Below are 22113 nucleotides of genomic sequence, written 5' to 3'. Positions count from 1 at the left end.
GTAATAGTTTTTATTATCAGGCATTTATGCATGAGAACCCTCTCTTCATAGCCTTCCCTGGCTCTATTTGTCATGTGTTGTTGTTTTTTTTTTTTCTTCTTCTTTAAAACACAAGTGACTCTATTTTAAATCTGATAAATTTCACAGGGTTCATCTGGTTTGGGGTTTGCTCAGCTTGTTGAATCTTTAGGTTTGTTTGATGCTAAATTTTGTGAGTTTTCCGGCATTATTTCTTTGAGTGCTTTATTAGCCCCACTCTTTTCCCTCTCTCCTGGGACTTTGTTGACACAAATGCTAGATCTTGTGTTACAGTCCCAGAGGTCCCTGACACTCTGTTCATTCTTTTCAGTCTATTTCCTGTTTTTCAGACTGGGCAATTTCTATTCTATTTTCCAGTTTGTACATTTTCTTTTTCTCTTCCGCTCTACTCGAGCCCATCTACTGAGCTTTTTGTGTTGGTTATCGTATTTTTCAGTTCTAAAATTTCCATTAGATTCTTAATATCTTTTCTATGCTCAGACTTTCAGTTTTTTCATGTGCTTCAAGTATGTTCATAATTGCTTGTTGAAACACTTTTATCATGGCTGCCTTAAAATTTTTGTCAGATAATTCTAACACCTTTGTCACCTTGGTGTTGATGTCTGTTGATTGCCTTTTAAATTTTAGGTTGAGATTTTTCTGGTTCTTGGTATGATGAGTGATTTTCTATTGAAACTTGGACATTTTCGTTTTATGTTCTGAGACTCGATCTTATTTATACCTTCTATTTTAGCTGATTTTGACCCTACTCAGCAAGGGAGGCGGAAACATCACCTCATTATTACCAGATGGGGGTCAAAGTCCAGCTTCCTCACCTGGCCTCCGCTGACACCTGAAGTGGGAGGCTGCTTATTGCTGCTGGGTTGCCTGGGTGGGGGGAGTGTCCGCGCCCCTGTGAGTCCCACTGGCTCCCAGCTGGGAGCAGCCTCATCACCACTGGATGATGGCGAACATCCGACTCTCCGTTAGGCCGCCCCTGACACCATCTCAGTGGCAAGTGCTGGCACCTCACTGCAGCCTGGGAAGGGAAAATGTCTAGGTTCCAAACTGGCCTCTGCTGGCGTGGGTGGGCCACAGTGTTTTCTGTGCTGTTTGGCTAGAGTAGAGCAGTTATTGTCCAGAAGTTTCCGTCTTGCTAGGCTGTTCCTTTCCTGATCCTTTGACTTGGGAAAGTAGGTTTTTGTTTGGGCTTCTGTCTGTGCCCATCGGTGGTTCCACTAGGGGCTTTAACTGTACTTAGTGGGAAAAATACATCTACTTGCCAGTTTACTTTTGACAGCTATTATTAAGTTGTCCTTGTTACATGTCCTTGTTATTTCTTGATTGTTTCCTTTTCATAATGGTGCATTTTGCTATGCAGAAATGTTTGGTTTGTCATACATATCTTTTTTAAAAGAAGTGTATTCAGGCCAGGCACGGTGGCTCACGCCTGTAATCCTAGCACTTTGGCAAGCCGAGGCAGGAGGATGGCTTGAGGCCAGGAGTTTGAGATCAGCCTGAGCCAAAGCGAGACCCCTTTTCTACAAAAAACAGAAAAAATTAACTGGGTGTGGTGGCGCATGCCTGTAGTCCCAGCTACTCGGGAGGCTGAGGCAGGAGGATCGCTTGAGCCCAGGAGTTTGAGGTTGCTGTGAGCTATGATGATGCCACTGCACTCTAGCCTGGGTGACAGAGTGAAACTGTCTCAAAAAAAAAAAAAAAAAAAAAAAAAAGATTCAGAGTTTTATAACACGTTTTGAAAGACCTTTCTCATACCATGCTTATGAGAAAAAATGTCTCCCCTTCTAGTTTTGAGTAGCCTTGAGGTTTCTGTTTTACATTTAAATATGTGAGCCATATGCACTTTATTTTGGCATAAGTAGGAATAGGAATCTCCCTGCACCCCCTCACCCCTTGGCTACCCAGTTGTCCCAGCTCCATTTAGTGGGTAATAAATATTTCATGGTATTGGGAAATTCTTTTTATTTGGTAAATGCTTGTTTATAATAGTGTTCCTAACAGCTGAATCCTGAAAAAAGAAGTTTCAGGGTCCTAGAGGCTGTGTAGAGCAAGGAATGGTTCAAATCTCTGCTTTCCTTTGCTGTTGATAACTGGTGCCGTGTGAGCCACAGTTTGAACTACATGTCATACTGTATGTCTGCCTGTCCCTGTCTGTGGGACTTGGGTGGGACCTGGATACCCTCCAGGTTTAGGAAGCCAGGGGTGGCCATGGCTAACTGGAGGGCGTTTTGTGCTGCCTTGGAAAGTGCTCCCGTTTGCAAAGTTCTTCCTCCTCAGCAGCCTGGTCACTGCGGAGGGTGATCTATGTCAGCCTGCAATGGTGATGGCCCAGCTCCCTGGGAGCCTGGACCAGAGCACTGTGAAGGCAGCGGGGGTGGGGGTGGGGCTGAAAAGACGCAGGGGAGTGTGACAGAAACAAGCCCCCGAAGGGGAAGAGAGAGGAGCAAGTGGAAGAGGGCAGGGAGGTGTACCTCACCCTCCACTCTAAGATCAGTGCTCCCTGCCTCCAGGTCCTGAGGCCACCAGCGTGTACCCCCACTGTCTAGAGAGTTGGAGGGAGATGGAGAATGGTTCGGGGTAGAGCCATGTGGACGGACGCAGGGCTGCCGAGCGCGTCCCATCCCCTCCTCCTCCGTCTTTCCATTCTCCCTTCCCTGTAGCTCTGGTTCCCACGTGGCCTGGCAGAGCGCTGCCTGTGGCTCAGAACAGCAAGCCCGGGCGCCCAGTGCGCACTGGTCTGTGGCTCCCCCCCGTCGCCCCCCAGGGCACCATCAGCACTGCATTCTTGGGGCTGAGCAGAGTAAGACGTTCACGTGTCAGGTGGCGCCAAAAGGGATTATGACAGTGGCACTGTATCCTGGTACCCTGTTCTAGTAGAGCAGTGACACTGGTTATAACCAGACCTTTCTCTTCTGGCCACCACGTTTCTTCTGCCTAGGAAAGCACGCCCTAGCCAGGGGGGCAACGGGGTGTGAGGATGACGGACCCCGTCGTCCGGAATGTGAGGCCCTCCACGACCGGGCTTCAGTCTGCTTTCCCGGTTTGAATGTAGTGTGGCCTAAGAAGCCCTAACTGGGAGTAACAAGCTGGGTTTTAGCTCGCTGGCCAAGAGAAAATCATTTTCCTTGTCTGGGCCTTGTTTTCCTCACCAATAAACTGAGTATTGGACTAGATCAGTGATCTTCTTTTTTAAAGCCCTTTTAAAAAGTGGAAGATTTCACAGAAACTCATGAATAGGAGTGTTCACTGCCGGGCAGGTGGGGTTGAAGCAGCCCTGGGAGCAGTGGCTCTGGCTGCTGCAGCCACTGGACCAGATGGGCCCCAAGGTCCCTCCTGCTGGCCCCGGGCCCTTCTCTATGAATAGCGGTGATAACACCTGCCCAGCGAGGTGTGGGGCTAAGGAGACGCTGCTGCTAAAGCTTCTAGCCGAGTTGGGAACACAGGTGCTCCGCCGATGAAGGCGCTACTGTTACCTGTGCCTTTCCAAACTCTCCCCTTTAAATCCCAGCTCAGTCCCACCCTCCCTCCTTTCCCCGCCACCCGGTCCTGGGGGAACCCCTTGCCCCCTTCACCCCTACCACGGCGTGGCTTCCGTGCGGCTTCAGGCTGGTGGCTAGTTGTTTATGTGCAGAACTTAAGCTCCACAATCACACTAAGCTCCTGAAAGGAGACAATTTTCTCTCTCAGCTTTAGACGCCCCCGTGCTGCCTGGCACACAGATGTCCAATACACGTCTGTGGACTGACACAGCCAGACCACGATGCAGACATGCACACGTAGCAACAACTCGAACGTGGCTCTTGCTTGGTATTCACAAGATGTCCCCAAAGAGAGGAAGGTGAATGGCCGGGCCCCTGCACCGGGACAGGGGGAGCTGTAACTGCTGCGGGGGCAAGAGGGAGCAGAATTCCCAGACTGCCATCGCGGCCGAACAGAGCACACACTCATTACCAACCCAGAACTGGCCTGTGCCCACGCTTCTGCCAGAAAGCAGTCAACGCTTTCCAATGCACAGACTCCAACAAACAAGGCTGGTTTTATGTCGCTTCTCATTTATTAATTCGGGCTGTTCTAAGTTGTACAGTTATGAAAATAACAAAACCAAAGCTGGAAGCCCAGGAATATTTACACTCTCTGTGTAGTGAGGTCAGTCTATGTTGTTGCACAGATTGGTTATGTTTGGTACCTTAAGATGTTTATAATTCAGACAAAATCAGACAGATTAACAATTATATGTACAGTAAAACAAAAGGGGAATTCATTCAAGTATCAAAATACAGAGACAAAGATTAAATAACATTTTTATTACAATTCGGTCCCGTTGCCACACCATTAGCAACAACACTTTTGTGAGCTGCGTTCTACAGGCCTGGGCATCTCAAAGCAGACCAAGTTCAGACTGGTTTTCTAATGTCTCGACGACAACTGCAGCTGTGCTTGCTGCCTGCTCAAACCCAAGGCTTCCCAAGGAGCTGCCCCCGGTAGGTAAGGCTGGCGGCCGCAGAGGGGTGCGGAGCATCGCAAATGCAGAGCCTGTCAGGACAGTCCCACCGCACAGAGCAGCTGGCGAGCAGAAGAGGAGAGGACAGCAAGGAGCCTGCGGCCAGGGATGGGCACGAACCCATTTTAAGTTTCCCACCGAAACGGGCTCCTTCACAGTTCAGACACGCAGCAACAGGGCTTGCCACATTGCATGACCTGCACTTAGAGTAAGTGCAAAATTAGGGGCTTTTCCGCTTGAAGCCTGTCCTTAAAGTTACAATAACCTTTCTAGGGAAGGGAAAGTACCTGCCCCAGAGGAGGAGTAGAAAAGAAAGATCCAGTCACTTTCCTTCCTTGAATATTCAGAAATAAACCAATCTTAAAACAAAACTCAGAGCCAGAGCAGACTAGCCAAGGCTTGCCAAAATGAAAACACCCTGAATAAATAAAGAAGATATAGCAGCTTCAAGGGGAAGAAACACCTATGTATGATCTAAAAACAAAAGACAGCTTGAGCAACTCATCGTAGTGTCTGTACAGCTTTGTGTTTGGACCTACCGTCCACCAGCAGAGGCCGGTTCGATGTGGCTTGGCCTCCTTAGGAGGAAGGCACCGGCACAGGTGCGGCCGCAGAAGCAGCACAATCTACTCTAGATCTTTAGCTTTCCTGGTCAGCTTCTGGAAGAAAGCAGGGGCTGAATACTGTACAGTGTTAGCTCATGGGAATCCTCACAGGCCCCGAAAGAAGCAGGAAATGAAATAAAACTTGAAGGGGTCCAGGTCCTAGTTCAGTACCAAGAAGCAGAGCACAGCCTGCCTCCACCGCAGGGGGCCGCTGCGTCCCAGGCCCTGCTGCGCTGGACGCTCAGCAGACAGACCAGCAGACAGACCGCCCGCAGGCCCAGCCCGACCACGGGCTGTGAATGGGCCCAAGAGTACTCTCTCTGCACACACAGCAACAAAGGATTTAAACTCATAACCTTTGCTGGGAAAGAGCAGCGCTGCTGAGGCTGGAATATTCACCCTGAGACCAGAATGAACCGTGCCAGGGAGGCAGGGGGCCTGCTGAAGTACCCGTGGGAGGAGGCGCTCCCCTCCGCTCCCTACCCTGGGAGGTACTAGGCGCGCAGCTGACTGGCTTTGCCTCGCAACACCACAGGAAGTAGCTCCGTCCTTTCTGTTATGGTCCAGGAGGAAGAACACAACCCGTTACTTTTAAAAGCAAAGCAAGCCAGCAGGAAGCTTCAAGCAGTGGTGCACTAGGACACTAGCCTCCCTGAAGGCCACACTGGAGTAGAATCAATGGACTGTCACCTTTTCCACACCTACCCAGAGATGAGCCTAGCAGCTGAGAATATAACAATCAAACCAATAATTCAGAGAATCAAAACGAGCCCTAGTCACACAGACCTGATTAGACAAATCACAAACTGGCAAGTAGCAATCTCAGCTGACCTACCCATTAATGCCCAAAACAAAGCTGCTTGTTCTCTGTGGCGCACCTCAGGCAGTGTGTCACCAGAGAGCCTGCGGGCCAGCCCGCCCAGGGCGGTGCGCTCACCACCAACAGGCGAGAGACGGCACCAGAAACTGCACCTCGTCTCCATTTGGCCACTGGACCTTCACATCCGGAAGCCCAGGAACGGACTGGAAGCCTTTGCTTTTGCCCAGGTGCCTCTAAGGCTGCGTTCCTAACTGAGGAGCTTGTCCAGCTCTGCACAGGGACAAGAAGTTGGGCAGTTCGTGAAGAACGGCAACTAGCTTGGCTGAATTTGGAAAGCAGACTGTCACCAGCCTACTTGATTTTGCCCCCGAGCCTGCTCCTTTCAACTCACCCACAGGCCACTGCCTGCTCTTCAGCCCTGCAGGGCCAAGGTCCCATCCTGAGGACAGGGGGCTGCACACACTGGCCTTTTGACCATTTCAGTTCCCCTGTCCTCTGACCCTACGGCCACTTGTCTAAAGACTGGCAGTTTAACCTAGAGGTTTGAGCCAAGTGTTAAAAGTTCATTTTATAAAAAGATTTTTTTCTGTTAAAAAAAAAAACATGTTCTGAATAAGTCACTTCTCGACCCTTCGGAGTTCCAGTCTCCTCTGCCAGAGGCCTGGAGTGCTTCTCTGCAGCCAGGGCAGGGCTCACCTGCAAGACCTGGCGGTGGCAGGCCCAGGCCGCGCAGCTGAAAGGAGGTCCTACCCGGCGGTGGGGCCTGGGTCTTCTCAGCTGCAGGTGAGGCGGCGGTGGCGGTGGGAGGAGCCTGTGCTCCCCGCGGCTATGTTTCCGCAGCACAGTGTGGTTCCTCAGTGGCTCAGCTTGGCAGAAGCAAACAACGGGGGAGGAAAGGGTTAACCGAAGGGCCTGCAGAAAGTGCAGGAAACTGAAAGGAAACACAGAGCAGGACAGAAGGTGCTCACAGCCTCCCTCGAGTACCCACAACCTGCTCTGAGCACCCGCAGCCCACTGCCCACTGCTGCCTCTGGCCCAGCGAGTCTGCGCAGGAAGGCACAAGGACAGGCAGGCAGGCCCCGCCCTGGTTTATCAACTTGGGTTTCAGCTCCAAAATAACTGCCATAACTTCTGGCTTTTCCTCTGGACTATGCTACACGTGCACTGCTTCCTACCGGAAGTGCCTCCTTCCTGTCTCCTGCGTCTAAACTGATCTGCCCGCAGAGAGAATGCGGGGCTTCTCCAGAGCCTCAACTCCACCCTCCCAGCTGCTGAGCTGCGGGCGGGGGACAGGCGGCATGGCCCCTCTCAGAGCAGGCGGGAGGCTGCGGCAGGCTGGGCAGGGAAGGGCCACTATCTCCGATCCCACTCTGCGGAGAAGGGTCAGCTCCTGGAGAACAGTGGAAGTTGCCTGGCGCAGGTCCCCGTCCTCAGGCAGCTGTTCTGAGGGAAGAAGGTGCATTGTGCGCACAGGGCACAGGCCTTCCTCCTCGGCAAGCCAGACTCCAGAGCCAGGCCCGGGGCTTCCAGACTTTGTGACTCAACGGCGAAGACACGGGGGACCAGCCACATGTATGCCACCCCATTCCCTGGAATGCAAGGCCCATCGGGACTGAGAGAGCCGCCGAGTGGAGCCAGCCTGTGGGTGTCCAGACGCTCAGAGCCCCACACTTTGGTGTCGGCATGTGCCCAAGGGCCTGGCGCGGGCCTCGGGCCCTCACAGAAAGCAGTCTGTCCCTGGTCAAGCCACGTCACTGAGCTCAGGGTCTCACAAGGCCTGACCACAAGAGTGAGGCCAGCACCGGAGAGCAGCAGAGGAGGGCGGGGCGGGGCTGCAGGCCAGCTATGGGCATAGCGCTGGGGGGTCTGGCACTGGGTGGTCACAGTGGTTGGTTGTGTCAGCAAAGGTGAAACAGACAGCTCTTGGCGGCGGCACCCAGCCGTGGCCGAGTACAGCAGACAGGAGAAGGGACCGCAGGGCCCGGCCCACTCGGGAGTTATCAGTGGTGCCGTCTGGACTCTGCTCGAAGACTTCCCTACCCTCAGGATTCAGTGCCTGCCGCAGGGGCTTCCTGGATGCCACTGGGCCCCCAGCCCTCTTGGTGCCCACCTCAAAGGCAACTCACCCCCCCAAGCTGTCCTCAGCCCAAGGGGGAGAATTCACAGTGTTCAGTGGCGTTAGGTACGAGAGCTACGAGTGCAGCGTCTAGAGCTGCTGCCAGGAGCAGAGCGGGTCCCCGCGGAGGTGGGGCCCTGGCGCCAGCAGCTGGAAGAAGAGAGCTGAGGACAGCAGAAGGACTGGGTGGCAAAGGCACAGTGAGACTAGTGGAGACAGGGAGTGGGTTGTTTTAGAAGATAGTGGTCTCATACTTGGTGCTGAGGCTCCGCTTAGAGTCTGGTTTTGGGTCCACAACCCAGGAGACACTGGCGTGGGACTGGGCATCTTGGTCCGTATCGGGTGGTTCCAGCTGCCAACAGGGAACAGTGAGAGTCAGGGGGGCTGTGCACCAGGGCAGGAGGCGAGCAGGGCCCAGCACGCCCCTCCACCCCAGGCAGCGCCGGAGCCCACCCTGAGGGGTGGGGACTGTCACCCTCCCTGGAGCTTCTTGGGAGGCCACCCAGGGATTTCTTGGGGCTGCTCAGTTAAGGGAAACTTGCCCTTCCTGAGCCCCCTGCTCTGAGCCCCAAACTGGCCAGGGTGGGCGGGAAGGGGTTTTGAGGCTTAGACACTCCAAGCCTTGGTTCCCTCTGGTGGGGCCAGGGAGCTCGCCCTGAGGCAAGACAGCAGTCACCCCACACCTCTGGAGAGAGGACACACGACAGAAGAACAGAGAGGGCTAAAGCACACACGGGAAGGGCAGAGGGCATCTCAGGAGAGGAGAAAAGAATGTCACGCAGGCAGAGGCAGAGGCCACCAGAGCCTAAGAACGCTCACGGTCACTTCAGGGAGACTGACACACAAGACAGCAGGAGGCGTAAGGACCTTGACTCCAGGACTAACAGACGGCAGCGGTAGGTAGGACGGACGGTGGGTGGTGCAGGTGTGACAGTAACAACAGCGACTATCAGGGGGCAGCGGCACCTGGGGTGCGAAGCAAAGCAGACACAGACACGGGGACGACACGGTTACTGGGGGCTGCCTGCGGCCGGCTCTCTGCAGCCCCTCGACAAGGGTGGGGACAGTGGCTCTGGTGGCAGAGGGGTGGCCGCCCGTCCAGGGGAGGGCCCGGGCCGCGTGGGGGAGCTAGTTAGGAGTTTTGCCCCCGAGGGGCCGGCTGCCTGAAAGAGGGGGGGACCCTCCTCGTCTTGGAGGCTTCCACCCCAAGCCGTCCAATCCCAGGGCCGGGGAGGTGGGCAATCTTGGCGACTGGGGCCACGTACTGCGGATTTCCTCATGCCGACCCGAGGCTTAGGCACCGGTTTGGAAGATTTTGTTTCAATCATCTCAACTGCAGACGCCCCCATCGGCCTGGACTTCTGGGCCTGCAGGGCCAACTGATAGGCCACCTCAAATGCCTGTCCCAGCGTCAGGATGATCTCGTACGTCAGATTCTGGGAGGAACAGAGCAGCACGCGTGAGCCTGTGAGGCGTAGGAACAGCTTCATCCCCTCTCTCCTGTCCTCACACCCCACCCTGAGCACTGGCACAGATGACATCCGGACAGGAAACAAGAGAACACTTGTTTTGAAAACACAAATCTGTTCCAACACAATTGGTACTGGGAGGAACAATTCAAGCAAAACACATTTGGTCTCCTTACTCACGATTTCGTCTGACAGAGACACTAGGTAGATGCAGAAACTGCTGCCAGCTGAGGCAAGTCCCCTGACGGCACACACCTCCCCACACCTTTCCACAGCTCCCCACAGCTCTCCCCACGGCTCCCCACAGCTGCCCACACCTGCCAACACCTCCCCACAGCTGCCCACGGCTCCCCACAGCTGCCACACAGCTCCCCAGAGCTGCCCACGGCTGCCTCAGCTCCCCACAGCTGCCCACACCTACCAACACCTCCCGACACCTGCCACACAGCTCCCGATGGCTGCCCACGGCTCCCCACGGCTGCCCCCGGCTCCCCACGGCTGCCACAGATGCCCACGGCTCCCACAGATGCCCACGGCTCCCACAGCTGCCCACGGCTCCCCACAGCTCCCACGGCTCCCCACAGCTCCCCCAGCTCCCACAGCTCCCCACAGCTGCCCCAGCTCCCCACAGCTGCCCCAGCTCCCACAGCTCCCACAGCTGCCCCAGCTCCCCACAGCTCCCCACAGCTCCCCACAGCTCCCCACAGCTGCCCCAGCTCCCCACAGCTGCCCCAGCTCCCACAGCTCCCCCAGCTCCCCACAGCTGCCCCACAGCTCCCCCAGCTCCCCACAGCTCCCACAGCTCCTACAGCTCCCCACAGCTGCCCCACAGCTCCCCCAGCTCCCCACAGCTCCCACAGCTCCCCACAGCTCCCACAGCTCCCCACAGCTCCCCACAGCTCCCACAGCTCCCCACAGCTGCCCACAGCTCCCACAGCTCCTACAGCTCCCCACAGCTCCCACAGCTCCCACAGCTCCCCACAGCTCCCACAGCTCCCCACAGCTCCCACAGCTCCCCACAGCTCCCACAGCTCCCACAGCTCCCACAGCTCCCCCAGCTCCCCACAGCTGCCCACAGCTCCTACAGCTCCCCACAGCTGCCCCACAGCTCCCCCAGCTCCCCACAGCTCCCCCAGCTCCCCACAGCTCCCACAGCTCCCCACAGCTGCCTCAGCTCCCCACAGCTCCCCCAGCTCCCCACAGCTGCCCCAGCTCCCAGCAGCACAGAGCTGTGACCCTCCCATGCCACCAGGCCACGCATGTGTCCCTCCTGTGGGCCCACTTGCTGTTGCTCCTCCTGTTCTCTGTCCTTTCTCCCCCTCCAGGTCCTTGTCCCTTCCTCACACACAGGCTGGTGGCGGGTGGGCTTGTGGGAGGCCAGGCGCGCGCTCTGGGGGCCGAGTGCAGGGCTTTCTGAGACAGCGTGACATGCTCACTGGAGCATTTAGCTATTTCTTAACCATTTTATGAATAAAATGGTGCTATTGCTTTTATTAAGTTCCTATCTTTTATTTTTAATGTATCACTGACAAAGTTCGTGAGTGTTGTGTCCCTCACCCCATTTCTCCATAAACCTATGGCCTTCGCCATGTGGTTCTAGCTAGCAGGTGGTCACCAGGCACATACATGTGTCACAGCAGAGCGGACTATGTGGAGCACATGACTGCCACCAGCTCTGAGGGCTGTGCAGCCCCACGAGGGCGACCACACAGTATTGCCCTTTGTACAGATGGGGAAACAGGCAGCAGTGACATTTCAAGGTCACACAGCTAGCAAGTGGCAGAGCCAGGAATATCTGATGCCACAGCCCAGGCTCCTGAGCCTCGCTGGCCCGAGCAAGCGGGAGGCTGGGCTGTATACGGTGTTGGGGGTGCGGGGAACGCCCAGAGCTGTGTTCCAAGAGCCACAGAGATTCTGGAAACAGCTATTTTCCCTGAGGGCAGCAGAGACCTAGACACACTGGCTTCCTTGTGGGGTGAGGAGACGGCCTAGGGCCACCGCTGGGCCTTATCGCAGGGCAGACGGAATCCCTGCCGTGGGGGCTTTCGTCTCTCGTCCACCCCCGTGGGCAGCTGAGTGAGCACGAACTCGCCTCGGCCCGGCGGCACCCAGGGGCTAGCTTCAGCAGAAATCTGAGGGAAAAAGACCTCCTGCCAAGGAGGCACTGCTGCCCCTAAGAGGGACGTAGAGGGCATTTCAGGGAAACTCTGGGCTGAAGGTTTGGGGAGTGGGTTGACGAACAGAAAGCCATGGGAGACAGAGGCCTTGCCTTACCTAAGAAACACTCAACTAACAGCTGGAAAGCCGGGCGTGGTGGCTTGTACCTGCAGTCCCAGCTACTTGGGAGGCTGAGGCAGGAGGATCGCCTGGGCCCAGGAGTTTGAGGTCAGCCTGGGCAACATAGCGAGGCCCCATCTCTATAAATAAATAAATGAAAGCTCGAACCCCCTGGCACTAGCACCCTGGACCGACCTGCCACCTGCACCCCTCTTCAGTCTCATCGCCGTGTGAGGGGCTGGCCCGGGAGCTGCTAGGCTTCGTTCACAAGCCACACGACTGCCACGCGCCAGCCAGGGGCCGGGACGCCCTGCGTCTGTGCCCCACCCGCCCGGGACCCCACCCACCACATCCACGGTGCTGAACACGTGGCAATAGTGGTGGCTGGTCTGCAGGTCCTTGGTGATGTAGGCAAAGGTACAGAGGTCTTCCGGGTCCTGGGCCGCACAGGAAATGTTCCGGATCTCGTGCTCAGCGATGACGTTCTGCTGGGGAAAGGAGTGTTCTGGAATCCCCGGAGTGCTCGGGCGTGTCTCTGGCACCACCTACCCTTTCACCGTCACGTTCTTTCTTTGTCTCAGCCTATGGCATTAGCCAAACCCACACTGCCTCTTCTCACTTCTGTTTGGTGGAGGTGGCGGCAGTGTCTAACCCTGCCTGATTTAGCTTTGGGGTCTCCACCCTTGACATGGCAACTAAGGCAGTGAAATGTTCACCTCCAACCGCGTGCTCTCCAGCCCCTCCCACCTTCCTCCCAGGGTGGGGCAGGGGAAGGGGCTCAGGAAGGTGGGTCCCAGGCAGCGGTGCAAGGGGGCAGTCCTTTGCTCACTGAGGGACTCACACCACGGAAGGCCTGTGAACAGCCAAGGTGGCCAGTGGGGCCCCCACCGAGGAAGGTAACAGCCGTTGTCTCGGCAGGGCCGGGGGCTGGTGGCTGGCACCCAGCAATGAGGTTTTGCAGGCAGATGAGCGATAAGCACCTGGGCGAGGTGGTGGAAACAGGAAGTAATAAAAGGGGACCAGGGACCCTCTAGGGAGATAAGGAAGGAGAAAGGGCACCGGGTTGCTCGCCCTGGAGCCCCGTGGCTCTGAAAGGGAGATGGGTCCCTCTCCCATCAACAGTCCTTGTGAGAAACACACCTTATTGGAGGCATCAATGAACTTGACACCTTTGTATGTGATGGACAGGATGATGGTGGGGATCTTCTTCATGTGCTCAGTCGACTTCTGCAGGAAAGAAGGGGTGGCCCTGTGAATGCCCCTTCTCGGGGCTGGGCCTCCTGGGATTCCACAGCCCCGGCCTCCCTCCCATTCGGACGTGGTGTGGCAGGGCCTGGGCAGCCGCGCTGCTTTCTGTGCCAGCCAGCCCCCCACAGCACGCTCCGCCCACCCGACTGGGCCAACATACCCGCATCTTGGCACAGGCGTCTTGCGTGGATTCTGTCCCTCGCAGATCTTTGATCAGCATGGAGCCCAGATACTGCGGGAGCGAGCAGGGGTCGGGCTTAGGAGCCCTGCATTATCGTGCAGGGGTGACCCAACCAATTTGGGACTGTCTCATGATCAGGTGGTTACCCCTCCCAGTGATCCTCCCTTCTGTCCCAGCTGGAGAGGCCCTTCATCTTCCTCTCTGGCTAAGCCCACCAGAGGCCTCCCCCAGCCCCCGTCCCCTTTGCTGCTGAGAATGGCTGAAGAGTAGGGAACAGCGTCCGAGCCCTGGGCCTGGGACTGCAGAGGGTCCGAGTCTGCTGGGATTCAGGGCTGCAGGGGCCCAGCGGGAAGGGCAGGGAGCAGGGAGGCTGGCTGTGCTGGGAGGGCAGGAGCAACTCACATTGGCCTCATAACCGCAGGACTCAAAGATGAGCTTCTCTGGCTGGTGTTGCCAACTCTGCACGGGGGCATAGGGCGCGGCCAGGCTGGGGGGCCGAAGGGTCAGCTTGGCCTCGTGGTGCTCTTCCTGCAGAACACCCGCAGTTGGTCATTGCTTGCTTGCGCCAGAGGAGCTCACAGGCTCACCGTCTGGTTCTCGCACCCAGGGGTGAAGAAGCCAGCGACCTCAACGAGTTCCATGGGCGGGTGGGGAGGGCAGGGGCAGACACGCAGTTCAAACGCACTGCGGTGGAGGGGAGGCGCTGCTGACGCCGGGGAGCAGAGAAGCAGGGCCCCACCCAGAGCAGGCTCCGTCTGCAAGGCTCTGTGGGGTCTGGGGTGAGGCTCAGAGGTGGCGGGAGGGGCCCGAAGGACACAGCAGCAGGAGCCAGGCCCCGAGGCCTCTCCACTCAAGGGCCTGGAGTGTCCTCACAGTGGGAGCCAGGGTCGTGCCCGGGCTCGGGGTGCGTTATTAAATAGCTCCTTCTGGCAGGAGCTGGGGGCTCTGCCGTCCAGGTGAGATGCTGGGGGTCCGTACTCATGGCTGGTAGGAGGAAAGACTCGGGAAACACTGAGGACTTCCGTTCCCAGCAATGTGCAAAGAGCCTCTCAGTACACAGCAATTAGAACTGCTGGACAATGTGTTTTTAAAATCTTTTAAAATTCACGGTTGTGCTTGTGGAAAGGTAAAGGGAGTGCCCAGAGGCCAGAAATGAGAAGCGTGAGTTAGAGAAACAAGCAGAAGTGAAGCTGAAGTTCACCCTGAGGGGCATGAGGGACACCTGCCAAGCCCGTGTCCAACAGGCCAAGACGGGGACAAGGGACAAGGCCAGGGTCTGTGCAGGGCAGGAGGCAGGACAGGCAGGTCGTGAGTAAATCCGGGATCCCTGAAAGCGACACCCTGCGAAGGCGAGCCAGGAAAGCGAGGGAGTCAGCCGTGGGCAGGGGCTGGAGGTGGTGCCACGGAGCGTGGGGGGCTCAGCTGCGCCCACCCCAGGGCTGTGGACGTGGAACAGGAAGGACAGGTCTGATCTGGGCTGCAGTTGGGCTGGGCAGGCAGAAGAGAAGGCTGTGGGTCTACGCGGCGGGAGAGAAGGCAGTTCTGGGGAACCAGCCGGGTAAGGAGGCCGGAGAGCACCGAGGGCTGTGGGACCAGCAGGGACCCGCGGGGCTGGACGGGGGAGGCTACAGTGGGAGAGGAGACGGTGGATCCGAACTTCTGAGGGAGGGTGGTCCAGGCCACCCACAACGCTGGAGCCCACGGCTGAAGTGAGCTGTGCATCCAGGCCCCGGGAGGCCTGGGGGCTGGGTGGGGACCAGGGGAGCGGGCCGGTGTCTGCCTCCCGACCCCATGCCAGCCCGACTGTGCTTGGGCACAGGGGCAGCAGGTGGCCCTGAGAGGCCCTGTCCTGCCCAGAGGAGCCAGGTGGACCCCGGCCGCAGTCCCTCCTGCCCACCTGGATCCTGAAGCGCTCTGCTCGAGAGGGTGCGGCAGGGTCGTGAAAGCTGTCATGGCGCCTCCTGCCAGTGTCCCCAGGAGGCAGCAGCAGGTCTGCTGACCGCCCTGTGCAGGAATCGTTCTGGCTCAGGGGGGATGACGTCTGCGAGAGCAAGTCTTGGCACTGTAGGGGGAGAAGTCCAGGTAGAACCCACAACCCAGCGGCCCCGTCCCTGGGCCATAGGTGTCAGCAGGTCCCAGGCAGCCACGTAGCGAGACAGAAGTGGCAGGGAGTGAGGAGCCAACAGCACGCAGGCGTCAGCCCAGTGGCAATGCAGGCAGCCGGCCCGGCCTAGTGACAGTGGAAGCAGCCAGATCCCTCCTGGAGCCCAGGGAGCCCTGAGAACCCATCCTGCGGGGCAGCTGCCCCCTGTATCTGTCCCCTCTACTAGTGCCCTCCGCCCCAGCCTAGAGCCACAGGGAGAAGGGAATGGTTATAGGGCAGGGGAGCCACCTGTACGTTTATCAGAGATAAAATCATCTGTCACAATCTGTCGCAGGCCTCTGTGCATGACCAAATCCAAATGCTTTCCTGAGGAAGAGCTTAGTCCTGCCAGTCGGCGCCCTGAGGCCACCGTCTCACAGGAACACTAACCAGGCTCCTCGGTTGTCACACTTGAATGTCAGCTATGTGTTCCCAGAGCAAGGCTGGGCCCTAGCTCCCCTCTGGAAAAGGACAAAACAGTGCGCACTTTCTGCGGCTGCTGGGGAACTAAATGGCACGAGGCTGGCAGGAGCCCGGTGCACCGCCAGGCCTTGCGGGGAGCGGCGGCTCTTGCTGCCATCCCGGGTAGAGGGGGACAGCTCTCCCTGACCTGAGAGCTCTCACCCATTTTTGCAGGCAGGGATCACCCAGCTTGAGCAACACCGCACCCGTGAGGTTTTTAACATGCAGGCTCTCTCAGCTGCCCCAGCCCAGGAATTCTGATTCAGAAGACTTGGGGAGGGGCCCGAGAGGCTGGGAGTCCTCGCCATGTGTTCCAAGGGTTGACTCAGGTTCACGCCGGCTGCCCGAAGTGGGGACTCCTCAAACTACTGGCCCTCCTGCCCCCGAGCTCTGGCCCAGGTACAGAGCTGGGTTTAACACCCAGACACAGCCCTAGCTAGGCCTGGGGTCCGTGTATGTTTTCCTACTTTCCCCACATTTTATTTTCTACTTAAGCTGCATCCATCTCAAGCTTCTTTGAATGTGAACGGTGGCATGTAATTTACAGACGAAACTGCCTGTGCGGCCGTCCTGACCTGGGCCTAGGGCCCGACTCGGCCCCAACAACGCGAGAGGGGAGGGGCTGTTTTCCCCTATTCCACAGAGGTCACGCTGTCTCTGAAGGCTCCTCACGAATTCTATTTAATTCCTAAAAATACAAAGAACAAACATTTCGCCCCTCCCCAACTCCCCAACTCACTCTGAGCTGGGAAAACCTCGGGGGCTTCTGGGGCGGCTCCTCGTACGGCCTGTCTGCCAGGGAGGCGATGATGCGCTTGCGATGGCCAAGCAGGTGGACCTTGAGGACCTGCACAGGGAAGAAGAGGGGAGAGGGGAGAAGTCAGGTGGCCGATGGGCCCACAGCCCCCTTGAGCCCCTGGACCTCCCTGATGGGCCAGCTGTGACTGAGGGAAGCTCCCACTGCAGGAGGGGCCGGGCCGGGCCCGAGCAGAGGCTGGACTCACGTTGACGAGCTCCAGCTCCCAGAGGTTCTTCACAGTGTCGATGGAGCTGTAGCCGCTGGCCAGGAAGGAATGCACATAGTCCTGCAGCCCCAGCGAGTCCAGCCAGGAGGGCACGGAAGGCGGGCTGTTCCCGTCATAGCCCAGAGCCTTCACCTGTGGGGCAAGGAGGGAGGTGGGACTGATATCTTGGCACCCCCAGGATGAGGACCCCAGGAGCCCTGCAGGCCTGGGGTCCTTGGCACCTTCCAGTCCCTCCCTTCACACACCCTCTCTGTCAGTGCTCTGGCTCAGCCCCGTCTGGGAGGTGGGAGGTGGGAGCTGCCGGAGCAGCCCTGGTCTGGGGACAATGGCCCTCGCAGTAAGGCCAGGTGGGGAGCAGGGTCTGCGGAAGGCCTCCACCCTGTGCTCTGACCAGGTCATGGGCCTGCAGGGACAAGAAAATGGTGTGTGCCTGTGAGCCCAGGTGCTTCCCAGGCTCTGGGCAGGTGAAGGGACAAGGGGACACTGGGCTCAGCACCAGCACAGTCGAGGGGAGAGGCTCAGCCTACCAGCTCCTGGCTCCCCAGGGAAGACTGCCGTCCCGCCTGGAGGGCCTGCTGCCAGAGGGCAGTACGAGCGGGCTTGAGTGAGCGAGGAGAGACCTCCCACCCCCCTGCCATGAGCACCAGGCTCCAGAGCCAGGCAGACCCCAGGAACCGCCCTCGTGAGCCCTGCAAGGTGCTCATGGCCCAAGTGCCCTGCTGACCCTCCAGAGGCCTTAGGGGTCAGCCAGGAAGCAAACAGGGGCTCCTAGGATGAGGGGCAGACCCCTGCCATGATCAGCACGCGCCGGAGCCAAGCTCCCTCCCCGTTCTCAGTCCCGGCCGTGCTGGGGAATGGCCCTGGCTCTGGCACAGGCCGAGGCTGCCGGCGGTCACCTTGGGCAGGGAGCGTGCGGCCTGCAGCAGCTTCCGCCGGTGCTGTGGGTCGCTGACGCCGATCTCCCGCAGGTCCTGCTCTTCCATCACGTTAGACCCCTGAGAGCAGAAGGGAGGACATCAGGTCGGCCTTTGAGGGCCCCCACACCAAATTCTTCCCCTTCGCCACGGCGCCGAGAGGGTGCGGAGACACATCTGCCCGGACTGCCCACTCCCCCCGGGTGGCTCCCAGGGAGCTGGGGCACTGTATGCCCAGGCTCGGCCGCATGCCCCGGCCCACCTGAGTGTACCCCGGCCCACCCGAGTGTACGTGCATCTTTCTGGGGAGCAGGTTCCACGACCACCCAAGATGAAGAACCGGTTGGTGGATTACTCCTAAGGTTCCTCACAGATGTGATTTTCCCATTCCAAGGCTGTCACAACCACCTCTGGCAGGCAGCTGGTGACAGAGGCAGGTCCCCAAAGAGCCAGCCTCACCCCAAGGAGGAAAGAAGCCTCAAGGGGGAGATTCTGTTGGCCAAAGGCTTCCCTGGCCTGGGGAGAAGGTGGGTTAGAGCGGAGCCCAATTTGGGCAGTCCTTGTCGCCCTCCACTGGCCCTGCCAGAGCAGCTGAGGGTGGGGAGGTGCACGGAGTCCCCACCGCACAGCGCTGAGCTCCATGGGGACGATGGAGCTGGCTGGCGTTGGCCGAGTGCTTGCTTACTGCGTGCCGGAGCTTTCCCACGGACTCTCTCGCTTCATGCTCACAACCCTGCGCATTAGGGTCTCTTTTAATTCGTGTTTTACAGATGAAGAAACTGAGGCACGCTGAGGTCAGAAATTTCCTGAGGTCACATATCTAGCGTGGAGCCAAGGTTGCGAACCCAGGCAGCCCACTCCTCACTCCCCTCCTGGCACCTGTGAGGGGGCTCTCACTACTCACATAGCCATGAGACAAGTATTTCCATTTTTTTTCTTTTTTTAAAAAATGGAATAAGCTGCTAACGAGACAGCTATTTTCAGAGTAAACTTAGAAACACACAGTATGGCGTAGGATAGAAAACGCACGGGTTTGCCCCGTCCTTCAGCCGCAGAGCCCCGCCCAGAGGCCACTGCTGCCACTTCCTGGACGCCCCCGGAGTCCAGCTGGGCACACGGACGCCTGCACAGCCCATTTCACACAAATGCGCCTCCAGCCCACGCTGCTGGACACCTTGTTCTTACCACTCGACGTATGCAGGAGGCTGTGCCACACCAGCATATGAGGCTGCATGATCACCCGGGTTAGGGGTATAGCATAGCTTATCTGACCAGCCCCCAGCACCGGGCGCCGGCTCTGCTGTTGCAAACGGTGCTGCGGGAACACCCGGCCCTGAATGTGCGTCATTTCTAGGCCGCTTCCTCAAAGGGTGTAGGAATTCAAAGTTCTGACAGGTATTTCTGCTGCCCTCAGTGCCAGCGCTAGATCCCCACACTGTCGCCAACACTGCGGAGAAACAGTCTATGACCGCAGTTTCAACCTGCAGGTTTTTTCTTCTTTTTTTTTTGAGACAGAGTCTCACTATTGCCCAGGGTAGAGCGCAGTGGCATCATCATAGCTCACTGTGGCCTCAAACTCCTGGGCTCAAGCCATCCTCCTGCCTCAGCCTCCCGAGTAGGCTACACGTGTGTGCCACCACAGCTGGCTGATTTTCCCATTTTTTGTAAAGATGGGGTCTCCCTACGTTGCTCGGGCGTGAGCCAGCTGTAACCCCAGCCGCAGGCTGCGTATTTCTCATCAGAGTCAAGTCGTCTCGCCCAGAGGTGAGGCTGGGCGTCTTCACACTCCATCATCAAGCATCTACGCGGCACCTCTCCACCCCACGCGCCGGACACGTGCCATGCCATTTGGCAATGGGGACTGCTGTCATCCCCACCATACAGCTGAGGAACCTGAGGCCCTGCGAGCGTCGGTCCCCTGCCAAGGTCACACACTGAAGTACCTGAGGAGCCGGCTTTAGCCCCCAGGCTGCTGGCACGTTCCTGCTGCCGCACTCGGGGCAGCCGAGCGCCTTTGGCAGGAACAACCTGCTCACGCTCCTCGCGTGCTTTTCTGCAGAGTTGCTGGTCTTTTCTGTATGGATCTGTAGAAGTTCTTTCCATAGCAAGAAAACTAACTTTTTATCTGTAGCATGGATCGGATATTTGCTTTTCCAGTTTGTCCTTTATCTTTTGACTTTTTATGTTATCTTTATTCATGTAGCAATTTAATTTTTATACCTGAACGTGCCCAGTTTTTCTTATAGAGCTTTGCAGTTTTGTCAGGCTTGGAGAGATTTTCCCTCTCCAAGATTGTTTCTAAAATTCTTCTACATTTTTTCCTGTAATTTTAATTTTTTACTTTTTTTTTTTTTTGAGACAGAGTCTCACTCTGTTGCCCGGGCTAGAGTGAGTGCTGTGGCGTCAGTCTAGCTCACAGCAACCTCAAACTCCTGGGCTTAAGCGATCCTACTGCCTCAGCCTCCCGAGTAGCTGGGACTACAGGCATGCGCCACCATGCCCGGCTAATTTTTTGTATATATATATTTTAGTTGTCCATATAATGTCTTTCTATTTTTAGTAGAGACGGGGTCTCACTCTTGCTCAGGCTGGTCTCGAACTCCTGACCTCGAGCGATCCACCCGCCTCGGCCTCCCAGAGTGCTAGGATTACAGGCGTGAGCCACCGCGCCCGGCCATTTCCTGTAATTTTAGTTTCCTTTTTTACAATTATATCTTTAATCCACCTGGAATTGATTTTGAAGTAAAGTTTAAGAGTCAGGATCCAGCCTATTTTTTTCCAGGCAGCGAGCTGTCCATTTCTTGAACGAGCTGCCTTTTCCCCACCAATCTGGAATCACCTCTGAGGTGTCTGAAATTCCTGTGTGTGTCCGGGCCGCTTTCTGGGCCTTTTCTATTGAGGTGGGTATTACTTTACACGTGGGAAAGCTAAGGAACTCAGGCCAGCCCATGCAAACCATTACCTGGCGGCCCCCTCTGTAGCAGAACTGCAGTGACTGCTGGCCTCAGGGGCCTCCCCAGAGCCTGTGCACAGTGACATGAACCGTCCCACAGAGGACACTGCCAGCCATAAGCTCCACAGAGCCCCAAAGCCAGGCTGCAGGCACACCCCTCGCTGGGCACGAGGGAGACCTGGGCACCACTCCAGGTCTGAGGCCAGCTCCTGAGTCAACCCCAAACCCAGAGGTCACCACACAGTTCCTGCAGTCACCCTGGGACAAATGTAGTGTCTGCTCATGGGGGAGGCAGGGGAGGCAGCCACCTGCCAGGCGCTCTACCTGATGAGGACACCTGAGTGAGAGGACTGATCTGAACCAAGCTCGAACCTCCAAGAGGGACTGAACGTCCGAGAACAGCACCCCAGTCATTTCTGGAACTCCTATTGGAACCCCAACATTCACTCATAACCCCCCCCCAGCTTTTAGGGTAACACGAATGCCAGGCTGAAGGCTGACAACCAGGAAAACCAGATCCAACTGGAGACAGGCCCTTCGTTAGCCAGACGCCAGAGAATAGGAGTGGGGGCCGTACGCAGCTTTGAGCAAAGAGAGGGGAATGGAAACAAAAAATAAAAGCAAACAGTTGCCAGAGCATGTCCCAGGTGCAGTCCAGGGTCCTCCCAATTCCTGAACTGGCCATAGCTCGTTCTGTGGGATTGGTCTGTGTGGCGACTAGTGCTACGGACCCTCAAAGGGTAAGAAAACCACACCCTCTTTACTGAGGGAGATATGGCCCATGGCCTTTCAGAAACCCCTTCACAAGAAGGGGTTTCTACTTTACCTTCTACCACACTAACTTTACTGAGAGCTCACTATATATGCAAGGCCCTGTTCTGAGTTCTTAGTGAGTTAATAATTAGAAAGCTCATAAAGTAAAACAGTCCATTGGTCTAAGCATTTCAGTTAATAGAGATTTTCTTAGCTTTAAAAAAAGTCTCAGGCTGGGTGCGGTGGCTCAGGCCTGTAATCCTAGCACTCTCAGAGGCTGAGGCGGGAGGATCACTTGAGGTCAGGAGTTCGAGACCAGCCTGAGCAAGAGCAAGACCCCATTTCTACTAAAAATAGAAAAATTAGCCGGCATGGTGGCGCATGCCTGTAGTCCCAGCTACTCGGGAGGCTGAGGCAGGAGGATTGCTTGAGCCCAGGAGCTTGAGGTTGCTGTGAACTAGGCTGATGCCACGGCACTCTAGCCATGGTGACAGAGCAAGACTCTGTCTGAAAAAAAAAATAAAAAATAAAAAAGCCTCACCCCTCCAAGTGAAATCTAAAGCACATAACAAGTCTTCAGGCCTGGCCTGGTTTGGGTCCAGTCCCT

At 56.9% G+C, this 22113-nt stretch overlaps 1 protein-coding gene across 5 annotated transcripts in view; it reads right to left on the bottom strand.

The window, feature by feature from the left end:
• Positions 1–4087: 4087 nt before the first annotated feature.
• Positions 4088–22113, bottom strand: part of ANKS1A (ankyrin repeat and sterile alpha motif domain containing 1A) — a 188147-nt gene continuing 170121 nt past the window's right edge. For 2 of the 5 annotated variants that reach the window (XM_069488647.1, XM_069488648.1), the window contains 11 exons: positions 17783–17881; positions 16866–17018; positions 16601–16708; positions 15154–15318; positions 13659–13784; positions 13236–13307; positions 12968–13054; positions 12175–12312; positions 9347–9517; positions 8949–9047; positions 4088–8433 (listed from right to left, as the gene is read on the bottom strand). In XM_069488647.1, coding sequence (XP_069344748.1) covers positions 8314–8433; positions 8949–9047; positions 9347–9517; positions 12175–12312; positions 12968–13054; positions 13236–13307; positions 13659–13784; positions 15154–15318; positions 16601–16708; positions 16866–17018; positions 17783–17881 — 1338 coding nt within the window. In that variant the 3' untranslated portion in view covers positions 4088–8313. Of the gene's footprint in view, positions 8434–8948; positions 9048–9346; positions 9518–12174; positions 12316–12967; positions 13055–13235; positions 13308–13658; positions 13785–15153; positions 15319–16600; positions 16709–16865; positions 17019–17782; positions 17882–22113 lie in introns of all 5 variants that reach the window. The other 3 variants (XM_069488650.1, XM_069488652.1, XM_069488649.1) reach the window with 2 other exon arrangements.

The sequence above is a fragment of the Eulemur rufifrons genome, chromosome 15 (assembly GCF_041146395.1).
Source record: "Eulemur rufifrons isolate Redbay chromosome 15, OSU_ERuf_1, whole genome shotgun sequence".
Lineage (NCBI taxonomy): Eukaryota > Metazoa > Chordata > Mammalia > Primates > Lemuridae > Eulemur > Eulemur rufifrons.
The sequence above is the reverse complement of the archived record's forward strand: the minus strand, read 5'-3'. Positions and strand labels throughout refer to the sequence as shown.